This window comes from Vicia villosa, linkage group LG7, assembly GCF_029867415.1.
Source record: "Vicia villosa cultivar HV-30 ecotype Madison, WI linkage group LG7, Vvil1.0, whole genome shotgun sequence".
NCBI lineage: Eukaryota > Viridiplantae > Streptophyta > Magnoliopsida > Fabales > Fabaceae > Vicia > Vicia villosa.
Genome location: NC_081186.1, coordinates 137,808,760 through 137,828,065, shown reverse-complemented (window position 1 = coordinate 137,828,065; position 19,306 = coordinate 137,808,760). Strand labels below are relative to the sequence as shown.

Below are 19,306 nucleotides of genomic sequence, written 5' to 3'. Positions count from 1 at the left end.
GTTTTTCTATCCTTCAGTTAGAACCAAGAAAAACTGATTTTTGAACTTTCTTGATCAGTTAGGTCGACCACTTGTAGTGCTTAGGTCGACCTAACAGAGCTTGCAGAATTTTGCTCCCAGTTAGGTCGACCTGTTGAAGGAGTAGGTCGACCAGAATCCTCTTCTGATGCATTCTGGGGACATTTTCACAGATTAGGTCGACCTAGTTGCCATGTAGGTCGACCTAGCAGGCTGGTATGAAGATTTCTTCATTTTGAGTCGACCTAAATGGTCTGTGAGTCGACCTAGCAGAGGTATATGGATTTTCCTTCATTTTAGGTCGACCTAGGTTGACAGTAGGTCGACCTAGCTGCTGATTTTCTGCATTTTTCATGTCCAGCTTGTGTTGAGTCGACTTATATGCATAGTGGATCACCTTGTGCTTTCATGAGTGATCAAATGCTTTGCTTTTCTGATTCCTCCTTGTTGTTTGAATGCTTATTTGAGTTTGCCATGAATCAAAAACATCTTTGAGTGTAATCTTGTATTCACAAAACTTTGTAAGATTAAAATTATTATTATGCACAAGTAAAAGTACAGTAATATATGAGCAAATGAGACCTACTTGTAAATGATCAAAATCAATAGAACTAAGTGACCAAAAAAAGGTTATGAAAAAACCTTTCCCATAAGAAAACATATAAATATACACAGTATAAAACATGGAAGGATAATTATATTATTTGAAGGAAAGCTAAAGCAGCCCACCTCTGCAAGTCCTCTGTTGATCAATAGCTCTTACCTTCTGACAAATGGGTTGAAGCAGCCCACCTCTGCAAGTCCAATCCAATTACATAAATAAAATGATGAAAAATATTGAAGTAAAAATTCAAAATAATAATGTACAACAATAAGCAAATATCTTACCTAGTTCCAGTCTTACAATAAACCTCTTACAATCATTTCACGAAGAAGTTTCTCCGCCTTATCATTTTCATCTTTATCAAAAAGGGAACAGATAATTATTTCATAAGTAACGGCGTCAGGAGTGCAACTATTGTCTTCCATTTTCGACAGCATGGCCAATGCTTCATCGAACAAGCCTTTCTTACAGAGTCCATGGATCATAAAAGTATATGTATAGACATTAAGAGTGTAGCCTTTGACCAAAAGATCTTCAAAAACCTTTTGTGCATCCTCTAGTCTTCCAACTTTACACAATCCACCGATAAGAATATTATATGTGTACATGTCTGGTTGAATACCCATATCTTTAAATGTTCTTGACAGTGCAATTGCCTTATCAACTTGACGTTTTTTGCATAAAGCATCCAATATAGAGTTGTACGTAATTATATTAGGTAGTTGACCTCTATCATACATCTCATCAACAAGCTCCAAAGCATATGGGATTCTCCCTAATTTGCACAAGCCATCAATAAGGGAATTATAAGTTATTGTATTAGGAATGATATTTCTACAATGCATTTCTTTTAAAAGACTTATAACTTCATCCACCATTTTAGCCTTACAAAATCCATCGATCATGGTAGTGTAGCTCCAAACATTAGCAGTCACTCCCCTTTCGGACATAATGTTGAGTATATCATTGGCCTTATTCACTTCATTTACAAGACAATATCCAACCATTAAAGAAGTATAAATAACAACATTAAGTTGAACGTCTTTTTTAATCATCATAGCTAACACATTTCGTGCTTCTTTCACCTTTCCCTCCTTACAAAAAGCATCAACCAATATACTAAAGGTATACACATTCGGATAGACGTTTCCCGATGCCATTCTATTAAGCAAATGAATTGCTTCTTTCAAATTATCAACAACGCAAAAGCCACTAATTAAAGCATTGTAAGTGAAAACACTGGGAGAAATTTTCTTAGCAACCATTTTAGAATATAAATCACATGCATCATTAACAAGTTTATCTCTGCACATACTATCAATGATTGTATTGTACATTACCGCATCAAGCTGAACCAATCTCCCATCAACTCGTCTCAGCAATCGTAGTGCTGCGGTTGTTTCACCCGCTTTGCATAAACCATTGATCAATGTCCCGTAACAAACTTGGTCCAACCGAAATCCCTGAGCTACAACCTTGTCATGAAATTGCAATGCATTATGGAGCTGACCTTTGAGACAGAGACCCCTGATGAATGTATTGAAGGTAAAGCAATCCGGGCGATAACCCCTTTTGAGAATCTTTGCGAATACAGAAAAAGCAAAAGTAATATGACCCAATTGTGAGAGAGAATTGATGAGGATATTGTGAGTTACAAAATCAGGAGCAACTCTGTTTAGCTCCATTTTTTGGGAAAGGGAAACAACAGTGGGGTAATGTTTGGCTTTCATAAGAGAACCTAAAATCTTGCCAAATTCAATGGCGGGAGGAGTGGGATCCTTATGGAGCATTTCATTGAACGAGGAAACAACATCAATGTTATCGTGGAAATGTTGCAGACTGTGAGAGTATGATCTCGATTTCGGAAAGGAAACAAAAACAACGTACCTTAAAAACGACATTGTTTCGTCGATTCGCACACTGAACAAATTGTGTGTTGCGTTTTGAGGTTGGGATTGAAATGAAAGGAAACATAAAATCTGGAATTAGAATCAAATGATACAGTGAAATCTATTACTCCAACTTAAAATGTCATCATTAAAGTTTCATTACTTTTTAATATTTATAAGAAATTTACAATATTAAATTTTTGTTTTTATTAACCAATTACAAATCGGTTTATTATAACTCTTTTAGTTTTAGTTGTAATGACTAATTTGAATAGCACGAAGATTTTTAATACCTAAATTTTTTTCAATTAAAAAGTTTGTATATTTAATTTCAAGTTTCTTTTGGGTGGATTTGTCAATTAATAATATACTATTCCAATTTATTTATTTCATATTTGTATTGATATAATTTTATTATGTTAAAAAAGGGATAGCATATTATGAGCTGGGGAGGGATCTCTAAATTTTTTCAAAAAGGATACCCAAAGCATTTCACCACTCTATGTGAGTTAGCCTTAACGTATCATCTAGACACCTTACAAACACTCAAATAGCTTTACACATTAAAGTAGGGTGGCAAAACAAGTATGGCACGTTGAACATGTCTATTTTGCCCGCACTTTTGTATGGGGTGAACTAAAGTTTTAGGCCATCACCCTCTAGTGTGATCGCCCCGCCTCGTTTTTAATGTGGGCTTTTGCAGGCACAGACATTAACATAAATTTTATATTTTTAGGCTTAAAAAGTGTTGTGCCCGCGGGCTTAGCCCGCCCCGTCCTCACTTTTTTGTGGGGCAGACTAAAGTTTTAAGCTCGTTCTCTTAACTATAACTGCTTCTCTCCGTCCCGTTTTTTTTGCGGTCTTTTGTGGGGCGTGCCTAAACATGACGGGCATGCCCGTTTGCCACCCCTACAATAAAGTGTTGTCACTATTGTACTTTTTAGCAAATGCAATTGGTGTTCACGTAGGGTCCTAGTAAAACTGACTTGGACCACACCCTTAATCAACAACCTCCATAGCCCACATCTATCATCCCTGTCGTCATGGTGACTAGACGGACAACCACTTCAGCTATTTTAGGCGGGGCGGGGGATATTTGCGCCACCCTCCGTCCCCGAAGTGCCTTTAGGGAGACTTTGTTCCCCATCCCCGTCCCCGCGGGGGGGGGGGGGGGGATTCCCCGTCTTTGGGACCCCAAACTGGGAATCCCCATGAGGTTCCTTTCTATCGGAGGCAAGTTGACATCCCTAACTCCATCTCCTCCACCATAGCATTATAATTTATCTTTTTTCTTGCTAGATACATGTAATACGGTGAACTGACTTTATCGGAATGTCACGGTAAGCAAGAGTCGCCACCGACTTTTATTTATCCAAATTAACAGAAAGGCTAAAAGAACAGGAAAAACAAAAACCTTTTAAATAAAAACTGAGTTCCGGGGGTAATTTATACAAAGGGAAGGTGTAAGACACTCTTTGCATCCATGGTTTTCCATGGGCTCTTAATTGCTTTGCTCTTTGAAACCAAAAGTTTAGAAATGTAGAAGAAGAAGAAATAAGGACTTTAGCTCGTAAAATGAGCGTAGCCTTATTGAAGTTTTTTAAGAAGAAGTGTAATAAAAAGATTTTTAAACCAGAGCAAAGCAATTAGGGGCAAATTACCTGGTTAGATGAAAAATGTTCTTTTAGTCTTTCAGGGCTATCCCTACCATAGGAGGGTAGGGAAGTCCTTTTATTTGGAGGTTAAAGGGTCGTCGAGTCATCGTTCGCCACAAGACTGTCCCTGCCATAGGGGAGTAGGTAGTTTAAGGGAAGGATCAGAATAGCCGTTGTTAGGCAACCAGAGGATACCTCAGCACTTCGTAGGCAACTTCGAGGGACGAGATCATATTAGCGAATCGAAGGCAGCATCATTGGGACCTATGATCTTAAGAATGAACCGAGGGCAACACTGCTGAGGTATCCTCGTATTCGAGGGACTTGGCTATTCTGCACTGAAAAACACAAGCAACAAGGCAATAGGCAACAAGAGAGGTTACCATAAAAGGTGTGTGGGTGCAACAATCACGTGATCAGATTCAGAATAATTTATCTTGTAATTAGGTGATTCTAGATTCAGTTCAAGGTTACACTCCCTAAGTTACTAACCACGCAGTTAATATAATATAACAGTTTTAAGTGCCTTCAAGGCCACACAATACAACCAGGGAACAATTACATAATCGGCCATGGGGACGGGGAAAAAAAGACAATAATAAAACCCCAGCAAAGCAATAAGGGTTGACATAAGTAATAATAAAAGGAAGAATTAAAACAGATCAGGTTTTAGGGTTACCGACTAATCGGGCTTTGACCGGCTGGCTAACCCTGAAAATTGGAAAAGGAAAAATAAACAACAAAGGGGTGAGTGTAGGGACAGTTCATTGGCATTTGAAGATAAACCCTAATTTTAATTTAGAAGGCAAAAAATAACAAATATTTAAATAAATATAGAATCAGGACTTAGCTTTTGATCTGATATGGCTCGTAGTTGGAGGAAACCCTGATGATAACCTTGAAAAACTGCACAACAAAGAGAAAATTTTCAGTGTAGGAATGATCCTCGTAAACCCTGATTAATAGAATAAATAAAAGTCAAACTAATTAATTATTGGTTTTCAACCTAATTAATTAAATCGGCAAGAAATAAAGTTTCGATTAAATTACCTAACCCTAATATTTATTTTAATCGATTAATAAAAATCTTGATAATTAATTAAGTAATTAAACAAATAAATTGATTTAAACATTTAATCAAATAAAATTATTATTGATAACTAAATTAAATAAATTAATTGATTAAGAAATAAAAAAATATTGAAAGTAAATGATTTTATGAGAAAAAGAAAAAAAATAGAAGAAAGCTTTATTAAATAAATAAAACAAAACAAAAACAAACAAATGCATAGATAATTAGTTATTAAATAAAAAAAATTAGAAATCTTAGCTTATAATCCTGTGTGGCGGGACTGAGGGTGCATGATATGATTCGCACGTCCAGATGCGTTGGATTTGGAGAGGGGATAATCTGAAGGCCATAAACCGAGGGCGTATGGTAGGCTTCCAATGATGGCCCACATGGGATCTGCAAGATTAGTTCACTGAAAAAAATATGTTTGAGACAGGGATCGAACCCTCGCCTCTTGCTTGAACACTGAAACGTCATGCCAACTCAACCACACGTTGTTAGTTGTATGGAGGATGCGCCTTATGGAATCTATAAAACAAAAAGAAAGTAACAACTAAAAACGCGCGCCAGATTCAAACTGGCCAGTGAGATCACGCCACACCATCATCTTCAACCTGGGCACTGGTTTTATTAACTACGGATTGCTTGGATTTAGCTACGAATTTTTGGCAACTAAATAACCTGCAAACATCAGAACTTCATACGAGCAACCAAAATCAAAAGTGAGAGCATGGATGAGTTCGTTTACTCATCACGAACTCCACTGTACCTGTAATTGAAATCAATTCGTCCGATACCAGCAAAGCCCTAATTTAAAGAACTCTAAACCTAATCATGGCATATCACGTTGCAAGCAAACACTAATCAAATTAAACAATCATGAACATTCAGAGCATCATAGGAAACATATTTATGCAACCAGAATGAATTTATGCATCGCGAATCAACAAAATCGAATTCCAAAATTTGAAGAACAAACCGTGACTGGTTAGTGATGGCTCTCGATGGTTTAGGCTCTCGTGATGTTTGTTAAGGCTTTAGAGCACCTTTAGGAATATGCTTGATCCTTTGCAAAGCCTTGAATCCTCCTCCAACCTTGAATCCGATTTTGGAATTTATAGAGATTTTTGCAAGCTTCACTAAGGTTCTCCAAGCCAGAATTTTCGTCCCCTAATCTTCTATGCTTGCTTAGTATATATAATAGGAGTAATTAGGTTAATACTCTTCAAGCAAATCTCTTAAGATCATGGAGAAATATTTGATTGGAATTTTAGGTACAAATCTTTCTAAAAATTAGCTCCAAATTTATTCTAATTTTACCAATCTCAATCTTTGTGAATTTGCATCAATACTAAGATATTTGGGAGATTAGATTTGGATGGAAGTCAAGAATAAATCACATCCCTCTATATCTTTTCCAAATCTTTGATTTTAACCATAATTTTAATGAATAAAATTCAATAAAATATTAAATAATATTCATAAATTCGTGGCTTTGTACTTGGAGCTACTATATGACTTGGGGAACAAGATTGGATCATAAAATATTAGCCTCTTTGCAAAAAAAATCTATTTTGAAGCCTTTTTCTTCACATTTTTCCCCTTGAAATTGCCCAACTTTGACAAGCATATCTCCCTCAATTTTTAAGATATGGAAGAGTTCTAGGACTTTTTGGAAACCTCAAGATGTCCTCTACAAGCCACTTTGGATGCTTTTTTCCATTTGAAGAATTTATCTTAATGATATTGGCTTTGACAAAAAACTGCTTTTGGTTGACTTTCAAAAAGGACCTATAACGTTTTGATCCATATCTCTCAAATGAAGCATTTTTAGACTTGGCATGTGAGAGACAAATTTGTATAGAATTCAATTTCCTTCAAATTGAGCTTTGGATGGAAAATTTATGATGTTCCATGTGAAAGTTATGGCTGGTCAAAGTTCAGTTGACTTTCTCCTATGAAAACCCTAATTTTGAAACTTTTGAATTTGTTGATTTCTGATCTTTCCTTGATGAACCATGATCAATCCTTGATCAAATGGTGAATGATACTTCAAAATAAGGTTGTTGACAAAAAATCAGGAATTTTGACTGTACTTTGACCACAGTTGACTTTTAGGTCAAACTAGTCGACTGTTGACTTTCTGAGCAATTGAGTGGTCAATCCTTGGAATTAAGACCTGAATTTTGTTATGGAGGTAGTTTGAAACATCATAAGCCATATGAGATGTATTGGAGCCTTTGATCCATTCATTTTCTTCAGAAAAACAAAAACTCTAGTTCCTTGAACCATTGTTTAGGAGGAGGTATCTTTGAGCATTGTGCCTTGGTATGAGTTTGAATAAGAGGAATGAGATGGGCAAATTTTGGGGTATGACAATATAGCCTCTCGAAAGATGGACAAATATTCAGAAGTAGTAGGAAGGGCATAAGTTGCCAAGTTTGCATATTTATATCTTTCTAGTGGCTTGATTTTATATTGCTCTCTATCACGTACATGAGAATATGCATGTTCTCCATCTAAAACTTCTCGCCCTTTCACTTGTACAAACCTAACTCTCCAGTTCTTATAGGGATTGGAGTATGTTTAAATATGCCTTTTTCCCAAAAGGGCACCTAAGATTATCCAACCACCTTTTTCAAAATATTTGATGGGATAGGAAGAAAAGAACATCCCCACTGTGGGGGGTATATCCAGCCCTTGGCATACAGTTTCAAATTCCCTAACAAAGCCCCAACTGTTGGGTGCCAGCTAAGAAGGGGAAATTTTATGAACTCTCATAACTTCCACCTCGAAAGGGGAAAAAGAGAAAATAACCTTCATGTCATTAATGAGGGGCAGGAAGAAGTAGAAGTAGGGGTAGGGGTCGGGAGAAATGGCCATGTTAACCCTATTTATTGACAAACAAGCATCCAAATTAACATTAGTACAAACACTGATCAACAAGTAAGCAATGTTTTTAATATCAAAGAATTTGGTTTTGATGTTGCTCCAAATAGAATAAAATAGTTGTTACTCAAGTGACTTCATACTCAAGATGGGTGGTGAATTATGATTAAAAAAATATTTCAAAACTGAAGAAAATTTAAATCAACTTTTAACTAGTTTTAAAAAAGGAGTATACGAAGAGAATAATAACCAAAAATAAAAGAAAACAAAGTATAAGATAAGTGAAAAGAAACGAGCACAAAAAATTACATGTGTTCGAACAAAAACGAAGAGTCCTAGTTTAGTCCCCAAGGATTTCTCCCTGGGATTTCCACCATCACATAGCTTTTAGCACAAGATTAAACCTCAAACTTCTTACACCAAGCTTTTATTTTAGGTTTATCTTGCAACCTTTCTAGCTTATCAAAGTTTCAAGAGAATAGTCTTCTCTTGATTTACAATTATAGATCAAAATAGTATAGTAGCGGTTACACAAAAATTCTTTGCAAAGTGGTTACTCTCTTAACACTAAAATTATATTTGAAATGACTATGAAAATATAGAGCAAGGTAGGAGTAGTGAAAAAGTTTTTTTTTTTTAAAAATCAATGTGTATTCTTAAATGATCACAAGCTACTCTTTTTAATAAAAGATTTATACCAAAGCAAAAAAACTTTGGAAGGCTTGGATCCGATCAATAATTGATTAGACTACGACCATAATCGTTTATGACGTAACAAAAATGTAAAGTTTTGCAGGATTAGAAGCGTAATCAATTACTAGGTCTCCATTTTCCAATATTAAGAGAATTTCTCCTCGTAATCGATTAAAAGAGTGCCATAATCAGTAATAGGTGGAGTTTGGTAAGTTATTTTATGACTTTAGTACTTTGAGAGCAACACACTCAAATTATAATTATGATCCTATAAGAAATAAGATAATTGAGCACATGACCATATGAGAGCTATTAGCATATAAACCTATTTCTTGATGTTTTTTGTTAGCATTTGATTCTATCAAGTAAATCATTACAAACTTCCCACTTTTTGTTTCGATTCAATCTTTATTTGATGATGTTTATGATATTTTTCTTTGATCCCATTTGTCATCATCAAAACCTGTTACACCTATTAAGCACACAAAACTTTATTCTCTCTTTTTCAATGATGACAAAGCATTTCGCATGGAAGTGACCTAGAAGAATGGATAAGAAGAAAAGTGAATTTGAAGCTCCCCTAGAAAAAAATTAGAAGATACTCCCATTAAGGATATACTTATCTACCTGTGGTGTAATCAAAAAGCAGGAAATTTACATTATCTTATCAAGGTACAACTTTGAGTTCAAGTTGTAAAGCACACCTACATGAGAACTTAAATATTTTATCTTTGGTACCCAAATCATTTTTTGTCCTTTAGCATTAGTGTAAGACATGTTATTTTTAAGGATCCATTTCATAAAGACATTAGTTTCATGATTTTTTCTTAAGAGAATAGAAGTCCATTTCATAGTAGACTCCTGATTTTTCCTTATGAAGAAATAAGAAGAAATATGATCATTGTTGTTCCTTTTAGATTGGTTGTATTATTCAAAACAACATGGAGTGTTCAAGTTGTTTTGTTGCATTTTTAGAGCAAAATTCTAGTTGAGATTTGATAAGATTTATTGCTATGCGTTTGTGTGATTTGTTTGAGAGATGCTTGAAGATCAAATTAATTTAAATGGAGATTTAAATTTGAACAAAGATGAAGATGATGAAGCTCTGGAAAATTACAAAGCCTTGAATGTTATATTCAATGGTGTTGACAAAAACATGTTCATACTAATCAACATATGTACTGAAGCTAAAGAGGCTTAAGAGATTTCAAGACTGCTCATGTAGGCACGTCTAAAGTGCATAAGTTAAGGCCGCAAATTCTCACAACTAAGTTTGAGAATCTGAGAATGATGGAAGATGAAACCACATATGATTTTAATACCAGACTTCGTGACATTGCTAACAATTCATATGCATTGGGAGAGAATGAAGATGTTTTTCATGTTGGCTGCATTTGTGGTAAAACATACCTGAGTGTTGAATGTCTTGACTGATGTCATGACATATTTTATATTGTGTTATGCAGGTTGCATATGTGTTAAGCTAATACAGGTTCTGTTAGTGAATGTCATGACTGATGTCATGACATCCTTGTGTGACAGCAGGAGCTGTTATATTTTGTTAATTGTGTTTCCTGATTTCTCTCAATCTACAATTTAGGAAACCCTTTATTGTGTGCTGAATATTTCTTCCAGAAGATTTCGCTGACAGCACATTCTATAACAACCAGATGGCGTGTAAATTAGGTTAACTTGGTTAACCCTAATTTGTTTCTAAAAAAGCCCAAGGCACAAGAGCTGCATATAAGAAGACTGCAATCCTAATTTTGAACAGAGAGATAGAAGATTGTTAATTGTGAAGAACCATAGTTCTGTAGACGTCTCTTGTACTCCAAGCAATTGTTTCTGATGATTTCATTGGAATAGGTTGTGTTTGTTAATTGTCACTCTAAGCTTTTAAGCACGAGTGTGTGTCTCTTGATTGAAGCTTTTAAGCAGATCAAGGTGTGATTTTGAAGTGTGTCTTCTCTCTGAATTTGTTTATTGTTTATTTGTAATCACTGTTGTGATTGAGGGGGAGTGAGTGGAGATACTCAGGTCTAGGAATAGATTGGAGTTACATTGGGTAGGTTTTAAGTGAGGAGTTGTAAATGGGGGAGTTTAACTCCGAATTTATTCTGCTTATATTGGATTCCCTCCCTGGCTTGGTAGCCCCTAGAGTAGGTTGTTTGAACCGAACTAGGTAAACAATTATGTGTGTTCTTTATTGTTTTTATGCATTTCTGTTTTAACATTTTGTGTTGTATAATTGTGGATGTCATAACATCCAGTAAGACATCAAGCGCGAGTTACTAGAATTTTCAATTGGCATCAGAGCAGACACCCTGCCTGTTTACATCTGGGTGAGATCTAGGGACAACAAAATTCTGGTACTATGGAGAAGGAACTGTTAGTGTTTGGGAATAGACCACCCATCCTGGATGGCTCTAACTATGACTATTGGAAACCTCGTATGGTAGCAGTCATAAAGTTTGTGGACTGCAAAGCCTGGAGAGCTGTGGAAAGTGGATGGAAACATCCTGAGAAGGTTATGGAAGATGTAACCATTGTTCTAATTCCTGAAGAACAATGGAACAAAACTGAAGAAGAGCTAGCTTTGGGAAATTACAAGGCCCTAAGTGCCTTATTCAATGGAATTGACAAGAACATATTCAGGATTGTGCAACACTGTGAACTAGCTAAAGAAGCTTGGGATATTCTCAAAACAGCACATGAGGGCACATCCAAGGTAAAGATTTCTAGACTTCAAATGCTTACCACTAAGTTTGAAAATCTCAAGATGAAAGAGGATGAAACCATTTATGAATTCTATATGAATGTCCTTGAGATTGCAAATAACTCAAGAGCCTTAGGAGAAAAAATGTCTGAAGTAGAATTGGTAAGAAAGATCCTCAGATCACTGCCTAGGAGATTTGACATGAAGGTGACTGCCATAGAGGAAGCCCAAGACATCAGTAACATGAAGCTGGATGAACTCATTGGTTCTCTACAAACCTTTGAGTTGAGTATCTGTGAGTCTGTTGAAAAGAAAAACAAAAGCATAGCTTTTGTTTCCAACACAGATGATAATTCAAGAGAAAGCAATGATGGAAGTGATGAAAATATATTAGAAGCCATAGCCATGCTTGGAAAACAATTCAACAGACTTATTAAAAGGGTTGATCAAAAGTCTAGACCCAATGTCAAGAAAAATTCCAATGACATCAGCAATACCTATGATCCAAGCAGAAGACTCAAAGCTGAAGAGAGGCCCAATCAAGGGAAAGGGGTTCAGTGTCATGGATGTGAAGGATTTGGACACATTAGAGGTGAATGTCCTACCTACCACAAGGAGCAAAAGAAAGGACTGTCTGTCACTTGGTCTGATGAAGACTCCGAGTCTGAAGAAGAAACTGCAAGACATGTCACAGTTCCAACAAGAGTCTATGCATCTGATGATGATTCTAGTGATGATGAGCTAACCTTTAATGAACTTGCTGTCTCATACAAGAAGTTGTGTATCAAGAATGCTGCAGTCTGCAAACAAGTGGAGAAGCAAGAGATAATCATAAGAGAGTTAGAAACTGAGAAGAATAGACATCTTGAAACCATAGACACTCTCAGTAGTGAAGTAACCATGTTGAACTACAAACTTGATCAAATGACCAAGTCCTTCAAAATGCTGAATAATGAAACTAATACTCTAGAGGAAATTCTAGAGTCTGGACAAAGAACACGAGATATGTCCGGGGTAGGATTTGTGGCTAAAGAGGAATTCACCTCTGGGTTCAGGAGAGCAAAGCCCGAAACTTGTATGAATAACCGAATGTTAGCCCCAATGTCACAACATCAAGGAAACAGAAGAAGGAGTCAATCAAAGAAGAAATTCCAAAAATGGAGGTGTCATCATTGTGGAAGATTCGGTCATATAAAGCCATTATGTTTAAGACTAGTTGGATATCTAAATCAAATTCATCAAGCCAAACCTAAATATGATGCCTGTAACAGAAAGCAACAGTGGGTGTCTAAGAATGTTGCTCTAGTAGAACACCCTTATCTAAGAATGTCTGCCAAAGAAGATTGGTATCTTGACAATGGTTGCTCAAATCATATGACTGGGAGAAAGAACTCACCAGTAGACCTCAAACTTGAGGGAACCAACTATGTGACTCTTGGTGATGGAGAAATAAGAGAAGTCAAAGGTGTTGGCAAGACAGAAGGTTAGGATGTTCCTAATCTAAACAATGTTTTACTTGTACAAGGATTGGCTGCAAATCTTATAAGCATCAGCCAAATATGTGATGAAGGATTTAATGTCAGGTTCACTAAAGAGGAGTGTATTTTCACTAATGGAGAAAATGAAGAAGTCGTGAAGGGATTTAGGTCTAAAGATAATTGCTACCTATGGAAGCCCAACACCCCAAACTACCCCTCTGACTACACCATGATCAGAGAGGAAATAAAATTTGACTGCCAAGAATCTGATGAATCTAATGAGTCTGATGAAGAATCATATGTTGGAGAGCTCACCATCAGTGAACTAGCCGCTGGTTTTACCGAGACCTGTCTTATGAATGAGAAATTGTGTGCAAAAGTAAGGGAGTACAGGAGTATCAATAGATTCCTGCTAGAAGAAAGAGTAAGCCTTATGATAGACATTGCTGATCGGGAAAGAAAACTAGAAGAAACAAGATTCAACATTCAAGCACCCAAGAAGACAAATGATTCTGAAAGTCTATCTGAACGAAATGTCACAGAGAATGTTGCAACATCTTCCAAAGACATTATGAAGGTAAATGGTATGTTAGGTATTTATAACTAAAACATATTATAGCAATTAACCTATGTGGGGGAATACTTTTTGGGCTTTTTAAATATCCACAATTTAAAACTTCCCTCACTCAGTGTGCATATAAAGCTCCCTCGCTCTCTTATTCTTCTACAAACGGCAAACATCCCGGTTGGTCCTTCTCGCTACTTATTAAGGTTGAACTGCTCAGATTCTTCTCACAAGCGTGACACAAGTTCTGTCTCAAAGAGTTTCAGAATGTCTCAGCAACCGTGTGATGCATCTCCCGTATCTGACTCGGTAACACCGGATGAGCCCTCTAATCCTAATAGGAGTTTGAAGGTTATACCTTTAAGGGCGATTAGCAGTGACGAAGTAAAGGCCACAAAGCCTAAAATGGCACATGCAAAACAGCCCAAGGAGGGTATTCGTAACAAGGGCGCCAAACCTTCTGCATCTAATACCATAGAGGAACTTACTAAAGAAGGAACCAGATATGTCGATAACGCAATTACCAGAATTATTACACGCATTCTGAAGGAAAATCATCAAGTGCCTGGGATATCTGTCCCTCTTCAAACCATAATGCCTGATCCCCTCAAGAACTCCAGTAAGGGTGAAGTTGCTCACACCTCTGGTTGTGACCCAGCTGAAAAGGAGATCATTAAGAATGGACAAGGAGGTGCTGAGAATACCAATTTTACTGAGGATGTCAATGACATCGAAGAGAATAAGCACACTAAGGTCAATACTGAAACAGGTATCAATGTGGTAGACTTAGATGAGTATTCTGACGACGAGTTGCTTGCCTCATTGAATCCTAGTGTAGCCAATAGGCTGATGACTAGAAGAAAAGGCAAAGCTATTTCCAAAAGTTACCCTGAAAAGAATGCAGAAGCTAAGAGCATTGTCAAAGACTCTATCAAGAAGAAGAGTACTTCTGCTGGTCCTATCAAGAGCAGAGTTGTGGCTAAGAGTGTAGGGGTTGGTCCCTCAAAGTCCTGGAGCAAGGTTGTTCCAAAGAAAAGAAAAGAGAGGGAAATTGTTGAATCTGAGTCTGATGTTGAAGAGGATGTCCCTAACATTCCATCAAGGAAGAAGCCTATAACAAGCAAGCTTGATGCAAGTATTCCTGAAATACCTATTGATAATGTGTCATTCCACTATGCCTCTAGTGCCAGCAGGTGGAAATATGTGCTCCAAAAGAGAATGGCTGTTGAAAGAGAGTTGGCTCCAAATGCTCTTGAGAACAAGGAAATCTTAGAGCTAATTCAGGAAGCTGGACTATTAAAGACTGTGTGCAACCTTCCCAAATGATATGAGAGGTTGGTCAAAGAATTTATGGTGAACCTATCTGAAGATTGTGGAAACAGTATGAATGTGGACTTCAGAAAGGTGTTTGTGAGAGGTAAGTGTGTTTCGTTCTCTCCTTATGTGATTAATAACTTCTTGGCAAGAACAGGTGAAGCTCAACCTGAGCTTGAAGTGACAGACAACAAGGTTTGTCAAGTGATCATAGCCAAGCAGGTAAAAAGCTGGCCCTTAAAAGAGAAACTAACTGCAAGTAAGCTGAGCATCAAGTATGCAATGCTTCACAAGATAGGAGCAGCTAATTGGGTACCAACGAATCACAAGTCCACTATCTCAACTGTTCTTGGCAGATTGATGTATGCTGTAGGAACAAAGGCAAAGAGAAAGCCCCTTGGCTTTCCACTATAAATTGTTTCAGGTACGCATGTTCTAGACATTGTCATGACATCGGCTGAAACATCCAAGTCTGGAGCATCAGCCAGCAAAGCAGAAGTTATAGCAATGTTAAAAGAGACCTGCAAAGAGTTGGAAGCTAGGAACATATCCCTTGAAAAGATGATAAATACTCTGGAAATGGAGGAGAATGAGGAATTTGCAGATGCCGTAGAGATGGCAGATGAAGATGAACAAGAGAAGGAAGTAGAACCAGAAGAAGAATTGGAAGAAGAGAGTACAAGTCCTGCTGATGGATCCGAGAAAGAAAGTTATGCAGACACCTCAAGTGGGTCTGACTCTGTGCAGTAAATGCAGCTGGAATTTTGTTTGTTTCTTTTGTTTTTTGTTGTTGTTTTGTTTTGCTCTCTTTCGTTTACTTTTGTCTGCATTTTATTCGAATTCGTTCAGTTTAAGTTTTGTTTGAACCTATTTGGAATTTGGGGAGAAGACAGTAGTTTGCTTTGGCAACTTTTATGGCCAAACAGGGGGAGAAGTAGTAATGTCACCCCAGAACAACAAGTATGGTATGGTGTTTGTGTGATCAACAAATCTGATGTGCTTATTTTTGAGTTGATCTGTTTGTGCTTGTGCTGCTCTTGTAGTGAGGTTGGTTTTAATCTGTTTGAGCACTGTGTGCATATTGGTGGTGTATGTTGTTTGTATTGTATTAGCTCTGATTGTGATTGTGTCTTGTTTGATTTGTTTCTGCTGCAAGTGTTTCTCTGATATGGCGTGACAGGTTGTTTTAGCCAAGAATTTGCCAAAGGGGGAGATTGAAGATGTTTTTCATGTTGGCTGCATTTGTGGTAAAACATACCTGAGTGTTGAATGTCTCGAATGATGTCATGACATGTTTTATATTATGTTATGCAGGTTGCATATGTGTTAAGCTAATACAGGTTCTGTTAGTGAATTTCATGAGCGATGTCATGACATCCTTGTGTGACAGCAGGAGCTGTTATATTTTGTTAATTGTGTTTCCTGATTTCTCTCAATCTACAATTTAGGAAACCTTTTATTGTGTGCTGAATATTTCGTCCAGAAGATTTTGCTGACAGCACATTCTGTAATAACCAGATGGCGTGTAAATTAGGTTAACTTGGTTAACCCTAATTTGTTTCTAAAAAAGCCCAAGGCCCAAGAGCTGCATATAAAAAGACTGCAATCCTAATTTGGAACAGAGAGATAGAAGATTGTCAATTATGAAGAACCATTATTTTGTAGCTGTCTCTTGTACTCCAAGAAATTGTCTCTGATGATTGCATTTGAATAGGTTGTGTTTGTTAATTGTCACTCTAAGCTTTTAAGCACGAGTGTGTGTCTCTTGATTGAAGCTTTTAAGCAGATCAAGGTGTGTTTTTGAAGTGTGTCTTCTCTCTGAATTTGTTTATTGTTTATTTGTAATCACTGCTGTGATTGAGGGGGAGTGAGTGGAGATACTCAGGTCTAGGAATCGATTGGAATTATATTGTAGGTTTTAAGTGAGGAGTTATAAACGGGGGAGTTTAACTCCGAATTAATTTTGCTTATATTCGATTCCCTGGCTTGGTAGCCCCTAGAGTAGGTTGTTTGAACCGAACTGGGTAAACAATTATGTGTGTTCTTTATTGTTTTTATGCATTTCTGTTTTAACGTTTTGTGATGTATAATTGTGGATGTCATAACATCTAGCAAGACATCAAGCGTGAGTTACTATAATTTTCAGAGAAGATATCAGAAGAGAAGCTGGTCATAAAAATCTTCAGATATTTGTCAAAGAAGTTTGACATGAAGGTAACAACTATTTAAGAAACTCAATATGTAAGCACCTTAAAGGTTGATGAACTCATTGGATATTTTGAAACATTTGAAGTGGCTATAAATGAAAGATCCAAAAATATGAACAAAGGTGTAGCCTTTGTTAGAACAAGATTGAGAATCTATGTTCAGAATCTAGTTTTGATGATAACAAACGTATATTTTGTGAGTAAGAAATTTATTACTAATGGTTTCACTTAATATGCAAATATCATGCTATAAGCCTTATACATGATTCATCAGAAGCATAATATAAAGACTACATTAGAAACTGGCTCAGATATGAAATAAGAATCAAACATCTAGAAGACTGAAGAAGCCAAAAGTCATCATATCAAATAAGCCTCAATCAGAAAGTACATCAGAAGTTTCAAGGAAAATGAACAAGAAAGATCAGCTGCAAGAAGTTTTGCAACTTCAGAAGATCACGCACGTAGAAAGATCAGAAGTTCTGAAGTTACAAGTTCTGAAGTTACAATGCAGTGACATACAAAATATAAACATCAACAGAAGTCACGTACAAGCCAATGAAGAATCCACATCTCAACATACAGAATACATAAAATTCAAAGAGCTTAGAATCAAAGGGAGAGCTGTTAGAAACATCATCACATGCAAAACGGTTACAACATTTAAAAAGAACAACTTCCAAGGTCAAAAGAAGAAGCAAGCTACATGCAGCACATTGGAAAAGAAAAACCAGAGTAGCACGCCACTGACTGACATCAGGATAAGGTTTTGTCATGGACACATGCAGCCAATCAATACGAAGCGTTCAAAGCCATACTCAACCACATTGCAACGACTCTATTTTAACGGTAACTCATCAAGCTATAAATAGAATCAAACTTGATGTGAATGGGGGTTACTATCGTGTATGGAATCCATCCATCCTGCACAGAGTAAGGAATCAATCTATCCAAAATGGAGAGAGAGTGATCATCCATCCTTTGAATGGATCCGGAGAGAAAAGGAAAATATCCAGTGAGGATCATCCATGGAGATAAGAAGAAAGTGTGCAACGAGGTAAGCACTAAGTGTGCCAAGTGTGCCCAACACCAAGTATAGAGGATGAGCACTAAGTGTGTGTGTCAAATACGAGTACCAAGTGAGTGCAGAAAGCAGGCACCAAATGTGTGCATAGTGTGTGCTTCAAGTGTGAATCCAGAGTGTGTATCCATGGTGCAACTACAGAGGGAAGCAAGAAGAGAAATCCTAAGAAGAAATCTGTAGAAGAACAAAGCTTAGCAGCTGAAGCACGATAGCATAAAAGAACTATGAAAAACCTGCTTTAGAAGTTCCACAAGAGGCAACGCATACTCAGTATGTGATAACCCACTGTGTTGTCATACACAAACCACATGCCTAAAACAAGTGAAGAAGAAATCTCTGTTGTTAAGCAGTATCCTCCATTGGAGTAAGAGGAAATCCACTAATACTTGATCAGGTCTAATATTGTTCATATTGGATGACTAAAGAAACTGAATACACTGAGTTGTTGCTCGAAGAGTGTTTCATGTTTACTGATGTTAATCAATATGTTATCAGTTGTAACAAGCTTCATGATCAGTATTCAAGAAGAAGATGAAGATCTACAAGCAAGAAGCAATCAACATAGGAGCGGCTGCTCCATTCCTGCTTATGAAAAAGATGGTCTTACAAGAAGGGATAACGTTAAAGAGTTAAGGCTCTAATCTCCTTATTCAAGCTAGATAAGATCATCAAGAAGAAGCAACCATACAAGAGCTGTTGCTCTTAATCTGCTTACAGAAGAAGAAGATCTCATCCAGAAGTTGAAGAAAAGAAGACTGCAAGATATTTGATTCTTGTATTTAAATGTAAAACACATAGAGTTGTTGCTCATAGTGTGTTATATCTCAGAAACTTCTGATAGATTGTTTAGGCACCAGAAGTGACTTCTAGTCAGTGTGTCGTAAACATACGTATTGGGAATAGGAGACCATCTGCTTGAATAAGAAGCGCATCTGTAAATCTCCAGAAGATGCCTTGAGCGACCAGTTAAGGTCATAAGCTTGAGAAGACAATTGACTATGGTCATTGTGGAAATCTCTTGGAGACCAAGTGAAGGTCAGAAGTCCAGGAGTCAATGGATGTTATATCTCGTGAAGATCACTGAACAGTCCATTGCAGTTAGTTACAACAGGTAGCTGTGCA

At 36.9% G+C, this 19,306-nt stretch overlaps 1 protein-coding gene across 1 annotated transcript; it reads right to left on the bottom strand.

Moving 5' to 3' along the window:
* Nucleotides 1–746: 746 nt before the first annotated feature.
* Nucleotides 747–2,523, bottom strand: LOC131620256 (putative pentatricopeptide repeat-containing protein At1g12700, mitochondrial). Its single transcript, XM_058891254.1, has 2 exons — nucleotides 907–2,523; nucleotides 747–812 (listed from the first exon to the last, which is right to left on the bottom strand). Exon 1 carries the CDS (start codon nucleotides 2,521–2,523, stop codon nucleotides 919–921), a length of 1,605 nt encoding a protein of 534 aa, XP_058747237.1. The 3' UTR covers nucleotides 747–812; nucleotides 907–918.
* Nucleotides 2,524–19,306: the final 16,783 nt, after the last annotated feature.